Source organism: Panthera leo, chromosome A2, assembly GCF_018350215.1.
Source record: "Panthera leo isolate Ple1 chromosome A2, P.leo_Ple1_pat1.1, whole genome shotgun sequence".
NCBI lineage: Eukaryota > Metazoa > Chordata > Mammalia > Carnivora > Felidae > Panthera > Panthera leo.
This window is the reverse complement of record NC_056680.1, coordinates 138,582,622-138,609,257: the sequence shown is the minus strand read 5'-3', so window position 1 is coordinate 138,609,257 and position 26,636 is coordinate 138,582,622. Positions and strand designations below refer to the sequence as shown.

The 26,636-nt window shown below is 36.6% G+C and overlaps 1 protein-coding gene across 8 annotated transcripts in view; it reads left to right on the top strand.

Annotated features, from left to right (window-relative positions):
* Window positions 1-26,636, top strand: part of CADPS2 (calcium dependent secretion activator 2) — a 534,192-nt gene that overhangs the window by 351,907 nt on the left and 155,649 nt on the right. For all 8 annotated transcript variants that reach the window (XM_042923255.1, XM_042923240.1, XM_042923248.1 and 5 more), the window contains 2 exons: window positions 22,557-22,665; window positions 23,664-23,864. In XM_042923255.1, the coding sequence (XP_042779189.1) occupies window positions 22,557-22,665; window positions 23,664-23,864 (310 nt within the window). The remainder of the gene's footprint in view (window positions 1-22,556; window positions 22,666-23,663; window positions 23,865-26,636) is intronic.

Here is a 26,636-nt window from a genome sequence, read left to right as displayed (position 1 = left end):
TCAGAATGATCTTTTTTATTTAAATTATCTTTGCATTATTTCTTTACCCCTTCTAGAATATATGCTCCATGAAAATAAGGGTCTTGTATTTCTTATAGTCTACTGTGAGTAGAAACTATTTGTTAAATAAATTAATATATGCGTGTCACTCTCAGCAGTGTAAAAAGACCGCCTTTCCCCTCTTTAGTTTATACACTGATTGCTAAATCTCTTTTATGCCATTTGGTCAAGGCAATAAATATATATTCCCCTCAAATCCATCATGGTCTTGAAGAAGATATATTCCTTTTCCTTGATTAAATTAAGCTGTGGGATTTTTTTTTTTTTTTTAAATAACTCTAGCAGCACCTTTGGCTTCTGCCAAGAATGTTTCCAGCTAAGGATTTTTTAAGCCTTAATCTTTACTGAAATTAGATGGTGGCAGTTGCTAAGCTGCCAGCTGTTAACATGATCTCTGCAGTAGGAATACAACATGCGAACCTGAATGCTGTGGTCTCTAAAAATTCATAGTTAGCCCTTGCACATGTGGACACAGGTGTTGAACAGGTTGGCAATTGAAAATGAAATAGGAGGATTCCCAGAGCAGATGCAGATTTTACCTTGTGGGACCTCAGCCACCTAAGTTAAGGTGCCCTGTCAAAGGTAATGATGCCAAAACCTGATTTAATGCTGTCCTCAGATTAAAGTCTGCTTATATCCCCCAATTCTCAATAAATCCATTCTTTATGGAGTTAAGAGTGGATTGGGTTAAGTATATGAATGTTTATCATTGCTGTGTCTTTCCACCAAAAGGATTTTCAGTTGCAGTGTAGTATATTATACGAGCTTTGTTCAGTAATGTACAAGTAAGCTTTTAAGTGAAAACAAATACTAGGTCAGACCACCTGTTTTTATCTAATTCCCTGGCATGTGGTGATGGGGCAGAGTGCAGGCTGCAAAATCTCTAGCTTGGGAGTGCAGGGAGCAGGGTGACCCCCTTGGTCCCATCGCTCCTTTTAGCCACATGTTTTGACTATTAGTGCCACTTCTTTCAGAGGGCAGCTTCTCCCCATGACCCTTAATTTGGATCTTGGCTGGCAAGCCAGTAGCTACAAGGTGTTACCACCATTCAGAAGGATTCACTAACATATACATCGCAGCCTCATTGTAGGGTTTGTTTGCCTCAGGAATGCGACTTCACATGACTCTGCAAAAGAGATGGGTAAAGTAAAAGCTCTTGGGGTTGTTAGTCAAGGAATCCAAAGAAGCTCAAAATGTCGCATCATTTTATGGACCTAGAACCAGGAGCCGGTGACTTAAAAGGACGGTGTTCATAGTTAGTTGCTTCTGGAGCCCATGTATTCGAAATTCAAACTGTACTTTGTTCGGTTGTCTCCTGGGTCAGGTTTCCTCATTCTTAGCAGTAGCTTTGTCAGTCTGCGGTGTTGTGTTCCTGTTCCATCTGTACTCTCCGTTAAAACCCTCGGCCCAGTTACCTGTGACAAAGTCTGGGTCTTTTGAGTGACTTTTGAGATGTGAAAATATTAAAGGTACAAAGTAAAATAAAACAAATGTTTAATACCTTATCATTTAAATCCCCATGGCTTTAGAAAGTAGGTGATTCCTCTGAGGTTGTGAAGGGGTTTGTTTTTTAGGCTTTAGAATTTCTAAAGATCTTGAATGTGCTTCTCCCAATTTTATAGATCTATCATGTTAAATAATTATTTAGAGCTAGCTAGAAATACAACACTAGAAATAAAGCCTAGAATAGCAACTGAACCTGTATTTCAAGTTATATAAAGAAAGAGGACTGATCTAAGCTTTTCACACTGCATGTAATAAAACAACAAGCCCTTTGGGTAATTTTGAAGACTAGATCTTAAATGGCAAGCAAACTTTTAGCATTTTAGGTGGGTTACACATATCAAGTCTGGATTCTTTATTTTTATGTTTAATGTTTGTTTATTATTGAGAAAGACAAAGTGTGAGCAGGGGAGGGACAGAGACAGGGGGAGATACAGAATCCAAAGCAGGCTCCAGGCTCTGAGCTGTCAGCACAGAGCCCGACGTGGGGCTCGAACTTACCAGCCGTGAGATCATGATCTGAAGTCGGACGCTTACCTGACTGAGCAACCCATGTGCCCCTAGTCTGGTTTCTTTAAGGCATGACCACATGAACTTGATATATGTCTCAGAGATCTTTAGAGATGAAACCTTTTTAAAAAGATGAATAATCTTAAAAACCTACATTAAAATCTATAGCCACAATACTATCCATTAGAAATAAAAGGGATACTAACTAAAACTACATTTATAGGCATCTCTATCTTCTCTTTCTCAGGTTATTGTTCATTTACATATCCATTCAGCAAGTACTTTAAACATTGTCCACTGTGTTCTTAATGGGAAAGAAACAACCTAGGGGAGAGAGGGAGGGAGACAGGGAGGGAGCCAAGCGAGGCTGGGAAACAGAAGCCAAGACAGCAAAGACAACAGCCCTCCCATCATTCACAGCAGAGAAGCATATGGCCTCACAATCAGTTCAGTCCGCAAATCAGCCAGGTGCCTCCCCTGTGTTAGAACAACGAAGCACATCTCCAACCCCCAATGAAATGATCCTTGGAATACACAAAGGAAGAGAGTTGAGAGAAGGAAGATGGTTTCCTGACAGCTGGGTTTGGTTGGTTGGGAGACTGCTGCTCCACAGGCAAGCCACTGCCGGTGCTCCACATCAGTTACCTCTGATTGAGAAACCCTGTGGCACGCATTATCATGGTCTCTTTTACAGAAAATCAGACTGAGGTATAGAAGAATTAAAATGATTTTCCCAAGGTCATGTCAAAGATGAGTTGGAAAGAATAAGTAACTGAGGAGGAATGAAAGTGTGACTTTCATTTTGCAATGACAGACTCGTGTTAAACCTGGCCTGTGAAGGGGACTTCACTTCCATTTGAAATACAGTAAAACCTTGGATTGAGAGCATAATTCATTCCGGAAACATGCTTGTAACCCAAAGCACTTGTATATCAAAGCGCATTTCCTCATTAAGAAATAATGGAAACTCAGATGATTCATTCCACAAACCCAAATATTCACATAAAAATGATTATGATGCTGTAATATAATACAAAACAATAAAATGCACAATATAAAGAAAAACAAATTAACCTGCACTTACCTTTGAACACCTTCGTGGCTGGTGTGAGGGAAAGGAGAGAGGAGGGTTATTGTGTAGGACAACTTTCACTATCACTAAGGGAATCACTTCTATCTATTGGCTCAATGGAAGCTTGTTCTTTAAGTGCAGATTTAACAAGGAACTTATCCAATGACACTTGCTTTTGCCTCCTTTTAAGGATTTTGCAGAAATGGGACATTGCATTGTTAAACAGATTTATCATTCTCACACTGCTACTGCCTTCTGGGGGTTTTACTTTTCTACAAAGTTTGCACTGTTTGCCACATTTTACACACCTCCTTAATCTCTTTGAAGTGAGGGGTTCCTCTGCCTTTATCTCCTTCTCCTCTGCAGATGATATGCAGATGTTAGACTTCTTATAAAATCTTGCAATTTCAGCCACTTTCATACCTCATTCACACTTCTCGATGATTTCCTTCTTAACATCCACCGTAATCATCATCTTATTGCCTTTCTTTTCAACTTTTTCTGCATGGGGGCCATTGTATAAGCTCACACGATGTTGACTACAGTATTAATAAACTCTTGTAATATACTGTACTTAACATAACTGGCAATAAGGTAACAGAAGAAAGAGTCTTTATTTACAGGCAGCCTGACCTAGAATGAAGCAAAGCATTCCTAAGCTTACTCTTGTATGGAAAAGCAAAAGACTATCCATAAATGCTTTGAAGTGACAAAAATACACCAGTGCCAGTTGTGGGCACCTTCCAGTGTTCTGAAAAATCACTGATTTCTGCCAAACACTGTGGCCTGAGCCCAAGCATCTGAGTATGGGAGACGATCACCCACAGTCCTGCACAGAGAGAGAGAGAGAGAGAACAACCCTTTAACAAGTTAAAATTTACTAGAAATGTTTGCTCGTCCTGCAGAACACTTGTAGAACAATCTGTTGGCAATCCAAATTTACTGTACCTTAATATGATTATCTTTAAAGAGCTCTTTTCTGGCCAAATGATCAAAAATATACCCCTTTAACTATCATTCTCTTTACTCTGCTTTTTTTTTTCTTGGAGACAATTCACGACTCAAAATTGTTTTAGATATCTCTTTGTTTATTTGTGATTGAGTCTTCTCCGTTCTCTCTGTGTGAGATTGATTTCATTTTTCTAATTTTTTCTCTGATTCTGATGCTGGGGGATTTGTTGTAATCCTAAAGAACTAGAAATATTCACTCTAGGTGCTGAGTAAATATTTGTTGAATGAATAAGAGAGTGGGAAATACCCATAAGAATGGAAGAAGATATGAAAATTATAAATGCACATGAAGTGAAAGTCAGTTATTTACCATTCTGATTAGTAGGCAAGGAAACACTAACTCCCAGATCTGTAAAAAATACCAAAGAAGGACAAAATACAGCTTTCTAAAAGACCAGATTACATTCATATTAGTCTTCAAACTGTTTTGTTAATATATTGTCCCTTAAAATAATTTTGTGCAACTTCTAGATCATTATAACTTTTCACCATAAATTAGTTGCAGTGGATATAGTTTCTAACATAAAACCGTTTATCAATTGTAAGCATGCCTAGTAGAATCTAAATGCTGTTGTGAGTCTATATCTACCTGTAACCATGGAAAATTGAATATCAGTAGCTTTTTTCCCCTCGAGTTGTTATTTCCATGGCTCTTTCCCAACAGAAATTTACTCTTAGGAAATAAATATTATGTTTTAGAATCCTATCTGATTACTCTATCATGCTTCTCTGCAATTAAAAAGTCTACAAAATTAGAATTAAAAAAAAATTCCTGTGAAGTCCTAACCACTGGTGTCTTAGAATGTGACTTCGTTGGAAATAGTGTTGTAATTAGGATGAGGTCATAGTGTAAAAGAGGGGGTCTCTAAGCCAGGATGACTGGTGTCCTCGTAAAGAAGAAGGTGTTTGGGAGTAGTCCTGCACACAGGGAGAGCGTCACGGGTAGGTAAAAGCAGAGGTGGAGATGATAGTTCTACAAACTAAGATATGCCAAAAATTGCTAGTAAACCACCAGAAGTGATGGGAGAGACCCAGGATAGATGGTCCTTCACAGCCCTCAGAAAGAACCAACCTTGACTTTAAACTTCTCGCCTCCAGAACAGGGAGACAATAAGTTTCTGTTTATGCCACATAAACAAACTTCAGCAGAGAACAGATTGCTAACAGATGCAAAAAAATAACATGGGAAAGACAAAAAGCCCCTTTCACTAAAAATAGCTCCATCATTACATCTTTTTTAAATATTTTGTTTGGAGAGAGAGAGAAAGCACATTGCATGAGCAGGGGAGGTACAGAAGGAGAGAATCTCAGGCAGGCTCCATGCCCAGTGCAGAGCCAGATGCTGGGCTTGATCCCACGACCATGAGATCATGACCTGAGCTGAAATCAAGAGTCAGATGCTCAACTGACTGAGCCACCCAGGTGCCCCCATCGTTACATCTTTATATACTAAACACCCAGATTTATTTCCCCTTCTCCCTCTGTTTGAACAAACCAAGTTAGTTAAACTACCTCACCTGAATAAAATTAAGACTTTGAAAAGGAGAAAACAAACTGTTATAAACAAAAGGCTTTCAGTATTAAAAATTATTTTATATTGATGTATATTTGTAATGATAAGTAGCAGAAAACTGATAAAAGCATATAAATATGACAAAATTTAAAGGACAATTATTAAACATAATGTTTATTGGAAATGCCTATCTTAATGAGCTGGATATGGCTTCCCTTCCCAATTTATCTGTAAATGAGTATTTTTCTAAAATGAGAAAAGGTTTCAGACTGACTCCTTGTTTATAGTGTTTGAGATATAAGCATGAATGAACTTGGCTCACCTAAGTAGGTTTATGGAAATGGTTTTGTCACATCACTCAGTTTCTCAACCGGTGTGTGTGTGTGTGTGTGTGTAAGTTCCTAAATTAGATTCCCCCAACACATAGTGATATATCATAAAAAATATTTTTAATATTCTGTCATCTTATAACTAAATTAGTTCCTTTCATAACTTTGCCAAAAGCAAAAAATGCAAAAACCATCTAATTTTCAAATACTTTGTTTTGCCTCTGAATGTAGCGCACCACAGCACTGCAGCTGGAAAAATTCCTATGCACATCTCACTACATAAATGCCTGCAAAAAATGAAAATTGGGTTAGAGAGAGCTGTTCATTTCTACTTCTCTCCAGCTTGAGTTTGAAGAGGTAAATCCTGTCAGTTCTCTAGTAGGAGATGAAGGGGAATCAATGAGGATTTCCTGTCATTTGGCGAAATCAGACCTTGCAAGATCACTGTTTGTTTGAGGATGGAGAAGGGGGCAGGGTAGTGTGGAGACCTATCAAAGGATTCTGTAATATCAAAATCAAATATACTGATTTTGTTTAATTTATAAGAAACATGGACACTATAGAAAAGTGAAAATGAGAGTTGGCTGAGATTAATAAAAGAGCTCTAAAAAATAAGGCAAAAAACAAGTTGATGTCCACATTTTAGGTAATGTACAGAATGAACACGACATAGATGAAGTCAGTAATATGGAAGACCAGAGAAGCTCCAAAAGTGTGCAGTCAAAACCCTACCTACCTATACTAAGGAAAGAAAGCAAATACTCAGTATGACCAAAATCTGCTTATCTAAATGGGAAGAGAACACAGATAAAACAGAAGTAGTGATAAGAGCAATGGTGAAAATAAAAATAAAAGGAACATTTTCTGATATTTCCAAGAAATTAGTCTGCAGAAATACAGACTTCCCACATTTCAGGAAGTTTAGTGAGAAGAAGGTATTTTCAATTTCTTCTAAAACATTTTTTCAATTAAAAATGTGTGTTGAGTGTTACACTCAAATACAGAAATTAGTAGAGTTAGATCTACAGAGAATTAATGGAAAATTGACTTGAGAATTTGGCATACATCCAAGATCTGTAAGTCAGCTTCCTGAAAATATATAAAGAGTAGCTCCTGGTATTTGAGATGAAGGAGTATAGTTTCTCGGGAATAGGAAACTTAAAATAGAAAAGAATTAAAGAGTAATGATAAAAAATATAGCTGAATCTCTATTAATGTTATGAAATACTTTGAGCCCAACACTTGTAAACATGAGGATTGTTCCTGAACAAGTTGTGGATGTATGAAGTAATTATAACAAGATGTGAAACATAAACTCAAAGTTAATGAATGCAGTAATAAAAACAGGCTGTACTCCTCAAGTTATGTAAGAAACAATCAGAAATTAGTTTATATTTTCAATAGAGAAAATACGGGGTCAACTCTGTCCTTGAAAAGTTTTAAAGTCTACAAATTAGGATGCCTAGAAAACTTTAGTAAACATGAAACAGAAGACAGCAATAGGTATGTAAATTGTTACTATGCATGTGGTAAATAGAAGTTTTAGGAGTCAGATTCTCAGAATGGGATTAAAAAACAAAATCCATATGTATGGTGGCTTTCCGGGATACACCGCAAAAAAAAAACAGAACATGGAGAGAAAGCGTGACAATATTTAGACTAAGGAAACTTTAAGAGCAGTATTAAACACATCAAAGGGTTATAATTTTATATTCATTAAAGATATCATCAACAGTATAAAACAAATAATCGTTGTTAAAATGTCAATACTACCCAAAGCAATCTACACATTAAATACAATCCTAATCAAAATAGCACCAGCATTCTTCACAGAGCTAAAATAAACCCAAAATTTGTATGGAACTGCAAAAGACCCCATATATAGCCTAAGAAATGTTGAAAAAGAAAACTAACGCTGAAGGCATTCCAATCCCAGACTTTAGCCTATATTACAAAGCTGTAATCATCAAGACAGCATGGTATTGGCACAAAAACAGACACATAGACCAATGGGATAGAATAGAGAACCCAGAAATAAGCCGACAGATATATGGCCAACCAATCTTTGACAAAGCAGGAAAGAGTATCCAAAGGAAAAAAAGTCTCTTAAGCAAATGGTGCGGGGAGAAATGGACAGCGACATGCAGAAGAATGAAACTGGACCACTTTCTTACACCATACACAAAAATAAATCCAAAATGGATGAAAGACCTAAATGTGAGGAAACCATCAAAATCCTACAGGAGAAAACAGGCAGCAACCTCTTTGACCTCAGCCGCAGCAACTTCTTGACATGTCGTAAGAGGCAAGGGAAAGAAAAGCAAAAATGAACTATTAGGACCTCATCAAGATAAAAAGCTTCTGCACAGCAAAGGAAACAGTCAACAAAACTAAAAGGCAACCTACAGAATGGGAAAAGATATTTGCAAATAACATATCAGGTAAAGGATTAGTATCAAAAATCTATCAAGAACTTACCAAACTCAATACCTGAAAAACAAATAATCCAGTGAAGAGATGGGCAAAAGACATGAATTGACACTTTTCCAAAGAAATCCGTATGACAAACAGACGCATAAAGAGATGCTCAATATCGCTCATCATCAGTGCAATACAAATGAAAACCATATTGAGATACTACCTCACACCTGTAAGAGTGGCTAAAATTAACAACTCAGGAAAACAACAGATATTGGCAAGGATGTGGAGAAAGGAGAACCCTCTTGGACTATTGGTGGGAATGCAAACTGGTGAAGCTGCTCTGGAAAACTGTGGAGGTTCCTCAAAAAATTAAAAATAGAACTACCCTACAACCCAGCAGTAGCACTTCTGGGAATTTATCCAGAGGATACAGGAGTGCTGATTCATAGGGGCATATGCACCCCAATGTTTATAGCAGCGCTATCAACAATAGCCAAATTATGGAAAGAGCCCAAATGTCCATCAACTGATAAATGGATAAAGAAGATGTCGCATATATTTATTTATATTATGTTATGTTATTTATATATATATATATATATATATAATGGAATAGTATTTGGCAATGAAAAAGAAATCTTTCCATTTGTAATAAGGTGGATGAAACTAAAGGGTATTATGCTAAGTGAAGTAAGTCAGTCAGAGAAAGACAGATCTCATATGATTTCACTCATATGTGGCACTTGAGAAATTTAACAGAAGACCATAGGGGAAGGGAAAAAAAATAAGTTATAAACAGAGAAGGAAGCAAACTATAGGAGACTCTTAAATACAGAGAACAAACTAGGGTTAATGGGGGTGAAAGGTTGGGGGGGGGTGGGATGAGCACTGGATGTTGTATGTAAGTGATGAATCTTGGGAATTTACTCCTGAAGCCAAGACTGCACTGTATGTTAGCTAACTTGACAGTCAACTAAAAATAAAATAAAAGGCAAAACAAATGAAACAAATGATGTATTGAATATGTACCTGAAGAAGATAATAAAAGAATAATGCATAATGCCTCAAATTACTTGCTATTCAATTTCTTTCTCTCTCATAACCTTAGTAGTCTTAGTAGTCTTTGATTATAGATTCTTACATATAACTGTATATTTTATAGCTATCTTAAATGATAATGTTACCATAGAATATATGAGGTAATTGGCTTATGTGGGAAAACAGGATAAGCTTTAGAATGCCAATTATAAAATAAGGTGGTATATTAGAAGGAGTACTAACTGTATCTGAGGAGAGTTATGTTTCTAGACTCAAGATGAAATTTTCCTTCTGAGTGACCTTGGGAAAGTCAGTTTGCTCTTCTGTGAACTCTGGAGTAGAGATCATTATCTCCAGGGCCCTGAACCCCAATCCCCCAATACTAGTATGTCCTACAGAATAATCTTATTTTTTCTTTTCATTGAAGCTTAACTCTGGGTTTTAATTATTAGTGATTTAGTGAGACCTGAGTCCTCTAGATATCATAGTCTCTAGTTTCCAAATGTTCTTAAGATCCTCCCCACACAACTGAAATCTATAATTCTATCAAATGTAACAGTATTTTATTCATTAATATTTACTGATTAAATATCTTGTAGAATGTTAGGACAATACTATCAGAAAGTAAACCTACAATGCTGAGAAATCCAATCCCATCTATACTATTACATAATACATATCTTACCATTTTTCCTGATGAGTTTTCAATTTGCAGTGCTTTATAATATTTCGGCTTTACCTTTTTCTTATAGTGAAAACATAAAATATAACAAGGTCTCACATGAATCAGATGTTTTTGAGGAAGTTAAGAATTTCTTTTTAATATAATCACTCCCTAATTGCCATTTCCCAATTATTCTTTGATATTTCATTTTGTTTTTTTCCTAGTGATCTTGTGATTTTAATGGGTTTCTTAGAACTGTGATCACATCGTAGCTATTGGTATACCTGGAAGACTAAGACCTGGTTCCTCCGTGGCTCTTAAAAGTGGGTCCATCACACTCTGGGTGCTTCAGATAGCCTAGTTGGATAAAGGAATGAATTTAGCCTCATGTTTATTGTTTCCTGAACATTTTAAGTACAGTGTTTGACATTTTAAAAAATCTAATATTACTTGAATGGTAAGTGGAGGAGGATTCATTTAAGAGTACAAGTAGAGGGGGCGCCTGGGTGGCTCAGTCGGTTGGGCGTCCGACTTCAGCTCGGGTCATGATCTCGCGGTCCGTGGGTTCGAGCCCCGCGTCAGGCTCTGTGCTGACAGCTCGGAGCCTGGAGCCTGTTTCAGATTCTGTGTCTCCCTCTCTCTCTCTCTGACCTTCCCCCATTCATGCTCTGTCTCTCTCTGTCTCAAAAATGAATAAACATTAAAATTTTTTTTTTTTTAAAAAGTACAAGTAAGGTAATTTAGACTGCTAGACTATTAGTATTTTTTTTTTAAACAAGGTAAGTATGTGATCTGTCCTAACAAAGATAATAGATTTTCAAACGTGGCTGAATAATTTTATTAAATTGAAATAAGTTTAATTTCCCAGAGAAATTAAAAGGCAGGGACGATATGCCAGGCACTGTGGGAGCCAGTGAGTCACAAAGAGACAACAGCCAAGTAAATGCAGTTAGGTGTGAAGGGGACAAGTTTGTAAGGGTGCTAGAGGGAGGATGAGGGCTTACTAGATTAGGAAATCTATATAAATCATGCAATTTCAAAGGTGGAGGTGATCTATTCCTGCTTGGGAGTTCAGGTAGAGAAATGAATGAAAGTGGACAAGTCTTGTTGGGGAGCCTGTCTGGAGTACCAAACGCAGTGGTAGCTATAAATTCCGACTAATATTTGTGGGAGATTTTTGTAAGCCGTGCAGAGAAGGCAGACCTTTCTGTGCTAGTCATCTTTCTCCCAGCAGATTCCAGATTGTTCGTGTGGTGATGTGTCAGGAGACTTTCTTTCAGCCAGGTTTATATGATTCTTCCAAATGAAAGAATAAAAAGGGGAACTTTTTGGATAATCGGCTCGATATATTTCCTGTTTTGTTAACAATTGGTCACAGAAGTATTACTTTGTGTAGTAGTCCCCTGAAATCTAATAATTATATTTTAATTATAAGACAAATTTGAACATTTTTTTACAGTTTGTATTTCAGCTTTATTTATGCTTCCGGTTAAGAACATCTGAGTTTTTTTTTTAATATGAAATTTATTGTCAAACTGGTTTCCATACAACACCCAGTGCCCATCCCAATAGGTGCCCTCCTCAATACCCATCACCCACCCTCTCCTCCCTCCCACCCTCCAACAACCCCCCCCCAATCAACCCTCAGTTCTCAGTTTTTAAGAGTCTCTTATGTTTTGGCTCCCTCCCTCTCTAACCTCTTTTTTTTCTTCCTTCCCCACTCCACTGTCTTCTGGTAACTTTCTCAGGATCCACATAAAAGTGAAAACATATGGTATCTGTCTTTCTCTGTATGACTTAATTTCACTTAGCATAACGCTCACCAGTTCTATCCATGTTGCTACAAAGGGCCATATTTCATTCCTTCTCATTGCCATGTAGTATTCCATTGTGTATATAAACCACAATTTCTTTATCCATTCATCAGTTGACGGACATTTAGGCTCTTTCCATAATTTGGCTATTGTTGAAAGTGCTGCTATAAACATTGGGGTACAAGTGCCCCTATGCATCAGCACTCCTCGATCCCTTGGGTAAATTCCTAGCAATGCTATTGCTGGGTCATAGGGTAGGTCTATTTTTAATTTTTTGAGGAACCTCCACACTGTTTTCCAGAGCGGCTGCACCAGTCTGCATTCCCACCAACAGTGCAAGAGGGTTCCCGTTTCTACACATTCTCGCCAGCATCTACAGTCTCCTGATTTGTTCATTTTGGCCACTCTGACTGGCGTGAGGTGATATCTGAGTGTGGTTTTGATTTGTAGTTCCCTGATGAGGAACGACGTTGAGCATCTTTTCATGTGCCTGTTGGCCATCTGGATGTCTTCTTTAGAGAAGTGTCTCTTCATGTTTTCTGCCCATTTCTTCACTGGATTATTTGGTTTTTGGGTGTGGAGTTTGGTGAGCTCTTTTAGATTTTGGATACTAGCCCTTTGTCCGATATGTCATTTGCAAATATCTTTTCCCATTCCGTTGGTTGCCTTTTAGTTTTGTTGATTGTTTCCTTTGCAGTGCAGAAGCTTTTTATCTTCATGAGGTCCCAGTAATTCATTTTTGCTTTTAATTCCCTGGCCTTTGGGGATGTGTCAAGTAAGAAATTGCTGCGGCTGAGGTCAGAGAGGTCTTTTCCTGCTTTCTCCTCTAGGGTTTTGATGGTTTCCTGTCTCACATTCAGGTCCTTTATCCATTTTGAGTTTATTTTTGTGAATGGTGTAAGAAAGTGGTCTAGTTTCATCCTTCTGCATGTTGCTGTCCAGTTCTCCCAGCACCATTTGTTAAAGAGACTTTTTTCCGTTGGATGTTTTTTCCTGCTGTGTCAAAGATGAGTTGGCCATACGTTTGTGGGTCTAGTTCTGGGGTTTCTATTCTATTCCATTGGTCTATGTGTCTGTTTTTGTGCCAATACCATGCTGTCTTGATGATGACAGCTTTGTAGTAGAGGCTAAAGTCTGGGATTGTGATGCCTCCTGCTTTGGTCTTCTTCTTCAAAATTACTTTGGCTATTCGGGGCCTTTTGTGTTTCCATATGAATTTTAGGATTGCTTGTTCTAGTTTCGAGAAGAATGCTGGTGCAATTTTGATTGGGATTGCATTGAATGTATAGATAGCTTTGGATAGTATTGACATTTTAACAATATTTATTCTTCCAACCCATGAGCATGGAATGTTTTTCCATTTTTTTGTATCTTCTTCAATTACCTTCATAAGCTTTCTATAGTTTTCAGCATACAGATCTTGTACATCTTTGGTTAGATTTATTCCTAGGTATTTTGTGCTTCTTGGTGCAATTGTGAAGGGGATCAGTTTCTTTATTTGTCTTTCTGTTGCTTCATTATTATTGTATAAGAATGCAACTGATTTCTGTACATTGATTTTGTATCCTGCAACTTTGCTGAATTCATGTATCAGTTCTAGTAGACTTTTGGTGGAGTCTATAGTATTTTCCATGTATAATATCATGTCAACTGCAAAAAGTGAAAGCTTGACTTCATCTTTGCCAATTTTGATGCCTTTGATTTCCTTTTGTTGTCTGATTGCCGAGGCTAGAACTTCAAACACTATGTTAAACAACAGCAGTGAGAGTGGACATCCCTGTCCTGTTCCTGATCTCAGGGGGGAAAGCTCTCAGTTTTTCCCCATTGATGATGATATTAGCCATGGGCTTTTTATAAATGGCTTTTATGATGTTTAAGTATGTTCCTTCTATCCCGACTTTCTCGAGTGTTTTTATTAAGAAAGGATGCTGAATTTTGTCAAGTGCTTTTTCTGCATCGATTGACAGGATCATATGGTTCTTTTCTTTTATTAATGTGATGTATCACGTTGATTGATTTGCGAATGTTGAACCAGCCCTGCATCCCAGGAATGAATCCCACTTGATCATGGTGAATATTTCTTATTATATGCTGTTGAATTCGATTTGCTAGTATCTTATTGAGAATTTTTGCATCCATATTCATCAGGGATATTGGCCTGTAGTTCTCTTTTTTTACTGGGTCTCTGTCTGGTTTAGGATGAATCAAAGTAATGCTGGCTTCATAGAATGAATCTGGAAGTTTTCCTTCCCTTTCTATTTTTTGGAACAGCTTGAGAAGGATACTCTGCTTTAAGTGTCTGGTCAAATTCCCCAGGGAAGCCATCTGGTCCTGGACTCTTTATTTGTTGGGAGATTTTTGATAACTGATTCAATTTCTTCACTGGTTATGGGTCTGTTCAAGTTTCCTATTTCTTCCTGTTTGAGTTTTGAAAGTGTGTGGGTGCTTAGGAATTTGTCCATTTCTTCCAGGTTGTCCAGCTTGTTGGCATATAATTTTTCATAGTATTCCCTGATAATTGCTTGCATTTCTGAGGGATTGGTTGTAATAATTCCATTTTCATTCATAATTTTATTTGATTCATCTCCCTTTTCTTTTTGAGAAGCCTGGCTAGAGGTTTATCAATTTTGTTTATTTTTTCAAAAACCCATCGCTTCTCGGCCTTTTGGCTAAGATCAAGTGTATTTTTTCAAAAACCCAATTCTTGGTTTCATTGATCTGCTCTACGGTTTTTTTAGATTCTATTTTGTTTATTTCTGCTCTGATCTTCATTATTTCTCTTCTGCTGGGTTTGGGGTGTCTTTGCTGTTCTGCTTCTGTTTCCTTTAGGTGTGCTGTTAGATTTTGTATCTGGGGTTTTTCTTGTTTCTTGAGATAGGCCTGGATTGCAATGTATTTTCCTCTCAGGACTGCCTTTGCTGCACCCCAAAGCATTGGGATTGTTGTATTTTCATTTTCGTTTGTTTCCATATATTTTTAAATTTCTTCTCTAATTGCCTGGTTGACCTATTCATTCTTTAGTAAGGTGTTCTTTAACCTCCATGCTTTTGGAGGTTTTCCAGACTTTTTCCTGTGGTTGATTTCAAGCTTCATAGCATTATGGGTCTGAAAGTGTGCATGGTATGATCTCAATTCTTGTATACTTATGAAGGGCTGTTTTGTGACCCAGTATGTGATCTATCTTGGAGAATGTTCCATGTGCATCAAGAAGAAAGTATATTCTGTTGCTTTGGGATGCAGAGCTCTAAATATATCTGTCAGGTCCATCTGATCCAATGTATCATTCAGGGCCCTTGTTTCTTTATTGATCCTGTGTCTAGATGATCCATCCATTGTTGTAAGTGGATTATTAAACTCCCCTGCAATTACCACATTCTTATCAAAAAGGTTGCTTATGTTTGTGATTAATTGTTTTATATATTTGGGGGCTCCTGTATTTGGCACATAGACATTCATAATTGTTAGCTCTTCCTGATGGATAGACCCTGTAATTATTATATAATGACCTTCTTCATCTCTTGTTACAGCCTTTAATTTAAAGTCTAGTTTGTCTGATATAAGTATGGCTACTCCAGCTTTCTTTTGACTTCTAGTAGCATGGTAGATAGTTCTCCATCCCCTCACTTTCAATCTGAAAGTGTCCTCAGGTCTAAAATGAGTCCCTTGTAGACAGCAAATAGATGGGTCTTGTTTTTTTATCCGTTTTGATACCCTGTGTCTTTTGGTTGGAGAATTTAGTCCATTTACATTGTGTTATTGTAGAAAGATATGGGTTTAGATTCATTGTGATGTCTGTAGGTTTCACGCCTGTAGTGATGTCTCTGGTACTTTGTGGTCTTGCAACATTTCACTCACAGAATCCCCTTAGGATCTCTTGTAGGGCTGGTTTAGTGGTGATGAATTCCTTCAGTTTTTGTTTGGGAAGACCTTTATCTCTCCTATTCTGAATGACTGACTTGCTGGATAAAGGATTCTCGGCTGCATGTTTTTTCTGTTCATCACATTGAAGATTTCCTGCCATTCCTTTCTGGCCTGCCAAGTTTCAGTAGATAGGTCTGTCACTGGTCTTATCAGTCTCCCTTTATAAATTTGAACATATTTTGACTTTACATGCAAACCCCATCAACAAACTTCTTTTCCTGGAATGTGGTGAATATAATAGTTTTTCTCATATATATGAAAGCTAGACCTATTATTCAGAATCTCTATAAAAAATTAGAATTGAAGGATTAGCAAAAGCATTTGAATTGGGGTCTTGGCTAGTCTTCAATGTAATGCTAAGAATTCTTTTATGGAAAACACCTAGAAATGCTGTGTAAGGTATAATATACATCTTTTTTACATGCATATCTGAACTGCAAGAAGAAAGGAAAACCCCAGGGACCAAACAGTGAAGCTTGTGAGTTGATTTTGTAGCTATATTGGGGCTGGACACACAAGGGTGTTGATGTTGGTTTGTAGGGATTTTACTGTTCACGCAAAGAAAACATACCCTGAGGGATACTCAGAGTGGGAATTTGGATAAGGGATCTTCTCATAAAGAACTTAAAAGATCTAGATCACTGTGAAATGTGGACTAGAAAAAAAAAAAAAACTGCCCCCAGGCTAGTAAATTTATATTTGGCTCTAAAAATGGAGTAAAAATGATTCCTGAGAATTTATAACTATTAGCCTGTACTCAGAGAATGTTGAAGTTCTAATTTATTTTATACAAATTTAAGGGAGAAATGCTCAAGTTAAGAAATAAAAAGTACTTATGGATTGGTGATATATCTGAGGCATCTGACATTTTTAAAAAACTTTTTGGAGAGATGAACCTTTAAAGTAGGTTTTATAAAATATCCACAGATAAAATGGTGTTGGATATGAGCTCATAATTTAAAATCACAAAACAATAAACCACTTATTTATACACCCGAGAATTTTAGTAATAACTATCATATGTATAAACTACAAAATAATTAAACTTAGGGTGATGAAATTTATAAACTGATTCAAAACTGTAAGAAAAGAAAACACACTATGAAAAATGAACAAGCAGGTTTGGAATAGGACTATGTGGAGGTAGTAAAAATTTTAAACAGTCATTGAAATTATATCTTTATTGGACAGGTTAAACAGCAGGTTAGACACATCTAGAGAGAAAATTAGTGATGTAATTAATGATAGAATATTAAGAAATTACTCAGCATAGAGAAATGAAGAAGCATAAAGTATGCAGAGGTTAAAAGGTAGGAAAGAATCTACAGTTCCAAGATACTTGTGATAGAATTTGAAGAAAGAGTAAAGGGCAAATGAGATAGAGTCAACATTTGAAAAGATAATGAATGAGATTAAAATTTGATAAAAGTCACAAATTATCAGATACAAGAAATACTACAAATATTAACCAAGATAAACATTAAAACTCCCTAAAATTTCACAGTAAAACTATAGGATAACAGGACTGGCTGGCTCCATTGGTAGAGCATGCAGGGTCATGAGTTTGAGGCCCCTTGATCTCCGGGTCGTGAGTTGGAGCCCATCGAGGGTAGAGTTTGCTTTTAAAAGAAAATTTTTAATTAAAACACATGATAACAGAGATAAAAAGTACATTTAGGAGAAATTAGAAAAGGCAAATTCAGTGCAAGGGGACCACAGTCAGACTCTCATCAAACTTTTCAATATGGATTACGTAAGGTTTCTGATGATGGAATATCTTCAAAGTGCTGAAAGATTACTAGCCTAGAATATTATATAACCAACTAAACATTCATAGGGTAGGGGCTCCTGGGTGGCTCAGTTAAGTGTCCGACTTCGGCTCAGGTCATGATCTCGCGGTCCGTGAGTTCGAGCCCTGCGTCGGGCCCTGTGCTGACAGCTCGGAGCCTGGAGCCTATTTTGGATTCTGTGTCTCCCTCTCTCTGACCCTGCCCCGTTCATGCTCTGTCTCTCTCTGTCTCAAAAATAAATAAACGTTAAAAAAAATTAAAAAAAACATAGGGTAGAATTAAAGACATTTTTAAAATAAAAACTGACTCAAAAATTTTTTACTAAGGAAGGAAATTGAACCCAGTGATGGTGCGTGCCTTCTTTTTAAGCCTTCTTTTAAAAAACTGGTCATGCCCTAGGCAACAGAGCAGGTTTCAAAAAATACTAAAATTCTGAATCATTCTGGTCACAATGGAATTACTTTAAAACTCAGTAAGAAAAATGTAACCACACATCCACATATGAAAGCACACTTGTAAATAGTTCATGTATAAAAAAGAACTAATGAAATGAGAAATATTTAGAACTGAACTAAGGAAAATGCTGTATGATAACTTGTGAGATTAAGCTAAGGTAAACTTAGAATAAACCTAGATATATATGCATTTAGGCTTCTCGAACCTATATAATAACAACTGAAAATGAGTAAGCTAAGTAGATGAATGAAAACATTCATAAAAGAATAAGCCCCCCTCCCAAATGAAGGGAGAAATAATAAAGATAGCAGAAATTAAGAAATAGAAAACAAAGAATAGGGAGGAGTAACTAAATGCAAAGATACTCCTTGCAGGTGCTCAAAAAGGTAAATAAATCTCTTGCAAAACCGATTATGGGAAAAGGATTTGAATGACTGATAACATTAGGAAATGAGCAAACTTGTTTAATAAAGAAACCCACAGAAAAGAAATCCCAAGTGGCTAATAAAAATAGCAAATGTTCAGCTGTATTAGTAATGAGAATTCAGAGAATTCAGAGAATAGAGGCACACCACGTACCGTTCGTCAAAGTTGGTAAAATATTAAAGACTCAAACACCAAGTTAGGCAAAGATATGTAGTACCAGGAGCTCTCCTGGACCCTTGGTGTATGTATGCACTAGAAAGTAGTTTTGCAATGTCTAGTGAGGATGTAGATCCACATGCCCGACAGCTTAGCAATTCCCTTCCCTGATGTAGCCCTTTAGGCGGCTCTAACACGTGTGCGAGAATGACCGTTGTGGCACTATTTTTAATGGCAACAAGTGGAAGATACTGAAGGCCATCATTAAGACATTAGGTGGAGTGTGGCAGTTCAGATAACAGAGTAGGTATCAAGATGGCTAAACATCATGTTGAACTTTTGGGGGGAAAAGTTGCAGAAGAAAGATACATGATTTATTCATACAAAGTGTTAAAATGTGTGAAGAAGTACTTGATTTTCTCAATTTACTTATGTGGCAACTGTGATTTGTGATAAATACATACTTGGTCTTTATCCCCATTCTAGCATAAAATCCTTGTACTTTTCTACTGAGTGGTAAAGCTGTCTTATGTTAATGAGATGATTTTCGAGCCCACCTAAGCATGGGGGCTGTTTGCCTAGAGAATCAACAGTGTGATTAGAACTGGAACTTTCACTTCCACCTACCCCCCACATCCTCCCAGACCTCAGGGGGGAGGCAGGCTAGAGGCTGGATAAATTGCCAATGGCCAGTGATTTAATCAATCAAGCAAGCCTCTATAATGAAGCCTCTGTAAAAAAAGCAAAATAAGGGGGTTGAGAGAGCTTTTCAGGTTGGTGAACAGATGGAAGACTTAGGAGGTTGTGGGAAACCCTGATCTGTAGCCAGTCAGAAATACAGGTAATAATTTGGACTAGTGTCTGAAGCACAAGGAGAGAGGGGCGTCTGGGTGGCTCAGTCGGTTAAGCTTCTGACTCTTGATTTAAACTCCGGGCATGATCTCATGGTTTGTGAGTTGGAGCCCCTGCACTTGGGCTCTGTGCTGACAGCATGGGACCTGCTCAGGATTCTCTCTCTTCCTCTATCTCTGCACCCCCCTTCCCTTCCCCGTGCCCCCCCCCCCCCGCGTGCAAATAAATAAACTTAAAAAGTGGAGTACAAGGAGAGAGTGCTAAGAACCTCCCATCTGTAGGTTACAGTCTGGGTTTATGACTGGCATCTGAGGGGGAGGGGGGGTGGGGCAGTCTTGTAGGACTGCACCCTTAACCTATGGAATTTGAGTTCTATGTGCTGTGTTGGTATAGTGTTACAATTGAGCATATTATAGGATACCCAACTGGTATCCAGAGCATTGCTTGTTATTGGTGTGGAAACCACCCTGCCTATGTATAAACCAGGTTGGAACTGGGTCTAAGAACCTAAAAATTTATGTAATAAAAGTTGTAAAAACATGCATGGGAATAATAAACACAAAATCCAGCATGATAATTACCTTTGTGGAAAGAGAAAAATGGGTTTGAATACACACACACACACACACACACATACACATATATATATATATATATGTATATACATTAACTGTATCCAGACAAAAACCTTTAAATATATATGTGTGGGTGTATATGTACATTTATATGTACATATGTGTGTGTGTATGTGTATACACACACACAAACACACACACACACACATATATGTTTTTTTTTGTTTTTTTAAGTAGGCTTCACACCCAGCTCAGAGCCCAATGTGGAGCTTCAGGACCTGAGCTAAGATCAGGCTTAACTGACTGAGTAACCCAGGCACCCCCATAATAGCACTTTTCAGTAATTAGTATAAATATTTTCATCTGTATCCTGTTCATATGTATGTACAGCGTTTATCCAAAAAAAGTATACTCTACATTTTTGTTTTTCCACCTGCTTTTTATGTTATATCTTAGAGATATGTTTTGGAAAAAAAAAATCTGTCGTAAGCACTTTGAAGGCTGAATACCATTGTACTGTGTGATCATGTTGTAGTGTATTTAACCAAACCGCTATTGGTTTTTCCAGTTTTTGCTTACATTCAGTACTGCAGTGAACATACCACGCGTGCATCTTTGAATATTTTCCATTTGTTTACTCAGAATAAGTTCTAAGATTTGCTGGATCAAAGGGATTGCATAATAAACAGTGAGGCTTACCTACTAGGAAGTTTCCAGCAGGCTGGAAACTCAGGAGGTGATGCTACAGTCTTGAAGCACAATTGCCTCTTCCCTAGTGACGCTCAGTTGTTGCTCTTCTCTGTCAGCCTGTATTGGTAGGTAGCAGTTCTTTGCTGAATATATGTTTTGCATACATCTTAGTTTATGGCTTTGCCTTTTTTACTTTTTTTTTTTTTTTTTTACATTTTATTTATTTTTGATAGAGACAGAGCACAAGTGGGGGAGGGGCAGAGAGAGCCAGAGACACAGAATCCAAAGCAGGCTCCAGGCTCTGAGCTGTCAGCACAGAGCCTGATGCAGGGCTCCAACTCACAAATCGCGAGATCATGACCTGAGCTGAAGGCAGACGCTTAACCGACTGAGCCACCCAAGTGCCCCTCCTTTTTACTTTCTTTGTGGTGTCCTTTAATAAGGAGAATTTCTTAACTTTAGCATAGTCTGTGTAACTTTTTTCCATAATTAGCTCTCGAGCCCTCTTTAGTTTTTGTGTATTGAAAGGTATTTTTTGTGTTTTCTTACTTTCATTTATGTTTAAAAGTGGAAAGGGGGCATAATTCACATTACCCAAACTGTTTTCCATGGAATCCTGTGTTCTACGATATTTTGCAGTTTAAGTGTTAATCCACCAAACATTCTTTTCTCCTGCTGGGAACAGCACTTCCCCTCTCTATTTGGGGGGAACATCTCAGAGCCCACCTGTTGGAGCATTTGACATTCTTTGCCACAGATGTAAGCTCTTGACCCATACTGGACTAATGTCAGTTTTACCCCTTAGCCGTAGTGATTGGCCCAAATATGGCCTTAAGACTCCAGGTGGGACAGTCAGGGAGGTGACTGAGGAGCTGTTGGCCACTGTGGTTCTAGGTCACTGAGACCACAGCACAAGAAAATGAAGCCAGTTTCAAAAGAGAAGTAGAATGGAGACACAGAGTGATCTTGGCAGTGTTGAGTCTCTGGCTGCCAAAAAACTCATTCCACCCTGGACCTTCCTGTGGGTTTGCTTATGTGGGCCAGTAAATTCCCAATTTTTATTGAAATCTTTTTATTTGTTTATTTATTTATTTGTTTGTTTGTTTTGAGAGACAGCACACGTCTGTGTGCACATACAAGCAGGTGAGGGGCAGAGAAAAAAGGGGAGAGAAGATTGGAAGCAGGCTCTGCTGACAGCTGAGAGCGCGACGCAGGGCTCCAGCTCACAAACCGTGAGATGATCATGACCTGAGCCGAATTCAGATGCGTAACCAACTGAGCCACCCAGGCGCCCCTGAAATCTTTTTTTTTTTTTGAAGTCTGGAAATAAATACATTTTAAAGTGTAGTTCCATGATCATACATGTTTGAGAATGCTTCTGTTATATCTTACTCTTAGAGATTCACAAAGTATGTTAGCCTACTAAAGGCCATAACAAAACATTCAGTAGAAGAAGCCTGTTTATCTTTATTTAACCCAGTGATTCTCAAACTTATTTTTAACATGAATACTTTTTTATGATGCTTCTATTAATGTCTCATAGAATCTTGGCCAGCAGATCATCGGCTTGGGAAATGTTATCGTAGGCATGGAAGGGCCTAACTGCAAGCTGGCAGAAGAAAGGTGCTTTCATTTCTGAGTTAGGTTTTGAAAAATGCTAACACCTATTGAATTTTTAAAATTTGGCAAAGAATCCTCTGATTAAAAAATAAAAGAGATTTAATGCTAGCAATCTGCAAACCTTCTCTTGTGCAGGTTAGCCAGTATACCTTCGCTATGTGCAGTTACAGAGAAAAAAAGTCTGAACCACAAGAACTAATGCAGCTTGAAGGATACACTGTGGATTATACAGATCCCCACCCAGGTAATTCTAAGCCAAATCTCTTTCTCTGCCATGTATTCATGAAATTCTCATAACTCTTCTCTGTTCTACGTTTCAAGCTCCGTTGAATGAATAGGGTGCATATTTCACTAAGATACCTGGACAAGACTTCATGAGATTCGACTTCTATCTTTCTGCGGACTACTTAGCTTTAGGCTAAACTCATCATTTCTGTCATCTTTAGGACAAGGATGCAATAGTGAAAGTTACAATAATTGGAAAAATTCTGTGAGCAATATCAGCAATGCTTACATAAACTTCTTTAGTGGAAGGCAAAAAGTTACAAGAGACAAATAGGGAAAGAAATGATCAATGAACTTTTATGTAGTCTATCGATTTTTTCCCCAATAGCACATTCTTATACTTCTCTCCTTACCTCCATATTAATGCTAGGTATGTACTAGACATTTGGTGTCTAAAATTGGTAAGAGAATGAATTAATGAATATGTGGCCATGAATGAAATTAATAAAGCAATATTAAGGAATACATAGATTTAATAAATGCAGAGATTAAAAATTTCACATAGATGAAAAGTAGGAATCTGTGATCATGTTCACTAATTGGTCAGTGAAAAATGAAAAATTTCATCTCTGTGAAAGAATTTTGTGGAGGATAAGATGCCATACAGATAAAAGCATCATTTTTGCCTTTTCTGCTAAAATTACCGTATATTTCTCCTGCATCTGGCATTAGAAATGTGCCAAGAGAAGACTTTCTTCTCTGGCCTGAGCTTTCAAACTACACTATATATTTCTATGGAGTAGGTTTATATGGCTTGCATAATGTTACTGTGCCATGAACTATTTGTTTCCCTAGGCTATTTTTAATTTTTAAAGTAGTACGGAAATTTAAACTTTTCTTAGTAGCATCGAGCTATTGATATCAAATTCATTCTTTTCTATGAGACCATTTAGCGAATGAGCTTAAAACTCTGCCAACTACGTAAGTTTTTTTAATGATGTCTTTCTTTCTCCACAGGCCTTCAGGGTGGACAGATGTTCTTTAATGCGGTTAAAGAAGGAGACACGGTGATATTTGCCAGTGATGATGAACAGGATAGAATATTATGGGTTCAGGCCATGTATAGGGCCACAGGTCAATCATATAAACCCATTCCTGCGATTCAAACCCAGAAACTGAATCCTAAAGGAGGGACTCTCCATGCGGATGCTCAGCTTTGTAAGTTTTGTTAAAACATAATTTCATTATCAATTAATAACCTTAATAATATATAAAATTGCCTGAGGCAAATTTGTTCAGTATCATAGTTTACATCATTAACGAATTCCTAATTGAATAAAAATAGTTTGTATTAGTCATAGAATCAGCTCTCTAATTTTTCATATGGATCTGGAATAAATGGTGCCTGGGTTTTCAGTTACAAATTTGCCAAGCATTGGGGTACATTTGGGCATCTCAAGGGCATATAAGAAAATTCTCTCAAACTTCTAAAAGAAAATTTATTTTAATACTTATAATTGTAACTTTTTTAATGTGTTTTACAAAAATGGAAAAAGTATTGCAAAATTAAATGGGCATTGATAGGACTCCAGAATACCAAAATCATGAACCGTCACTTTCTAGGGTTGTTCTTAACTCAGAAGAATAAGAGGGCTATTTTCTGTTGTAGATTGACAAAAAAGAATGAGTCATCAAGCCAACTTTCTTTATCTAAATACCTTAGTATTCATGTCATCCTTTTTATGCTAATTAAATCAAGAATTTTATTCTTCATTTGAATCTACAAGTGATTAATAACGAATGATGTAATAATTACAGAAACGTTTTCAAACACAGCTTTAATAATCATTAAACCCAGATATTCTAATTTGTTACACTTGCAAAACTTCTCTGGTCTCTTCTGTAATAAGACTTTTTTTGGTATGACTTTAAATTCGAATTTTGACCTTTCATTCAACACCCTTTACTGTTAAGGTTCTTCTCCAGGAGAGTAACATCTTGACGTGCATTATTTTGTTCTCCACATCAAATAACTACTCTCTTTTCTTTTTGAGCCCCCTTCAGTATCACATCTAGGCATCTTAACGGTACATAAGGCCAAATAATTAAAGATGGGATATGAGCTCAACTCCAATTACCTTTGTGTTATACCATATGTATAGCATATATACACACACACACACACATATATATATATATATATATATATATATATGCATATACATATAGTATATATACACAGGCACATATATATACACACACCACTGTGTGTGTGTGTGTGTGTGTGTGTGTGTATATGTATATATATATATATATATATATATGTATATATATACACACTGTATATATAACATATATATAACATAAATATATATCTATGTAAATATACATATGTATATACACCGTATATATAACATACACTTTATGTTAGCTAACAGGACAATGAATTATTTTTTAAAAAACTAAAATAAAAAAGAATACTGATCTTGACCTCTATCAGAGAAACCATTTAACTTTCCAGAGAGTAGTTAGCCCTTAGTATTTTCCTCATTCCATGACTTCCATAACATTCCTTTTTCTTCTTTTTTGGTCATCTCTTGGAAGAACAACTTTTAGAGTCTTTAATAGAAACTAAGAAGATAACATGAAAATAAAGTGTGACTAGTTATAGAAATAAATATTCTCCTAATCTATTTAACTATGCTTTTTCACTCCTTTGCTGACCTATAGCTGGTAAAGGTGAGTGTTTTCATGATTTTCTTTTTACTTCATTGTATTAAAATTTTTGTAATAATCTGATTGTTGAAGGAATATCATGGTCTTATTTACAACGCCAGGCTCCTACTTTCTAGGCAAACCCAGAATATTTAGGTTAACTTTGCCATTTATGAAACAAAAACATATTTTTGCCACAACAGAGAAGTAGAAACAACCTAATATCTACCATTCATATGGGCGTAAAGGTCATGGCTGCGAAGGTATTACAACAGCCTGCAAAACACTACTCAGTAATGTTACGTGGAAAAATACTAAATTGTGTGTATGGTATTTCACTATGTTAAACACAGTTTTATAAATAGAATAAATTATTCACAGTATATTAGTTTAATTAAAGGGACTAGTTGCTAGTCCATTTCCTCTATTTCCTGAATTATCTTTGAAGTATTTATGTTATAACTTAAACCTTTTTTAGAACTAAACATTTTTTAATGTTTGGAAGATAGTCAGAAAAAAATAATAAATTTATAAAGTCTAACTTATTTGAAGATAACCTTATTTTAGGATATAAATAAAGGTATGTATTTATAGATTTTTCTAGTAAGTGAGTCTATTCAACTTCCCTGTTTCTTTAGCTTTCAGGATATTTAGAAATTTTAAGAAAATAGAGTAAACTGAACAGATAGAGAGTCGGCTTGATATCCAGTTTCTCTGCTTCAGATAGTAGTATATTACCTTCTGCCAGACTGACAGGCAGTCTTTGATTAAACTGTCCTTTTCTATGCAAAGCAACTGTTTTTCATTTTTCTCTCATGTATATAATGCAATACAATATGTATGTAACACAATACAGTACAACACAGTTCATTTCCAATAATGTCAAAAAAGAACCAGAAAATTTACCTTTTTATTTTAAGCCAGATTTTAAAAAATCTTAAATTGGAATATAAGCTTACATTTAATTTTATGAGCTTATTTTCTTGATTAATCTAGTAAGTTGAATTTCACACTTCATAGGTATGTTTTATCTTACTTTGAATATATTATATATATTATAATATACTATTTCAAATAATACCTTGCCTGTGATTCTAGTCTGTATGTGTTGATTAAAATTGTCTTGTGAAAATACTCCTTATTTGTTATTCGTTGCAGAAAGCAAGATGTGTAAATTCATACATCCGGTTTTAATCAATTTAACAAAAACAAGCTAAGAAATTATTTGGATCGATAATAGAGGTGTGAACAAACTCCTAATTAATATACGTATCA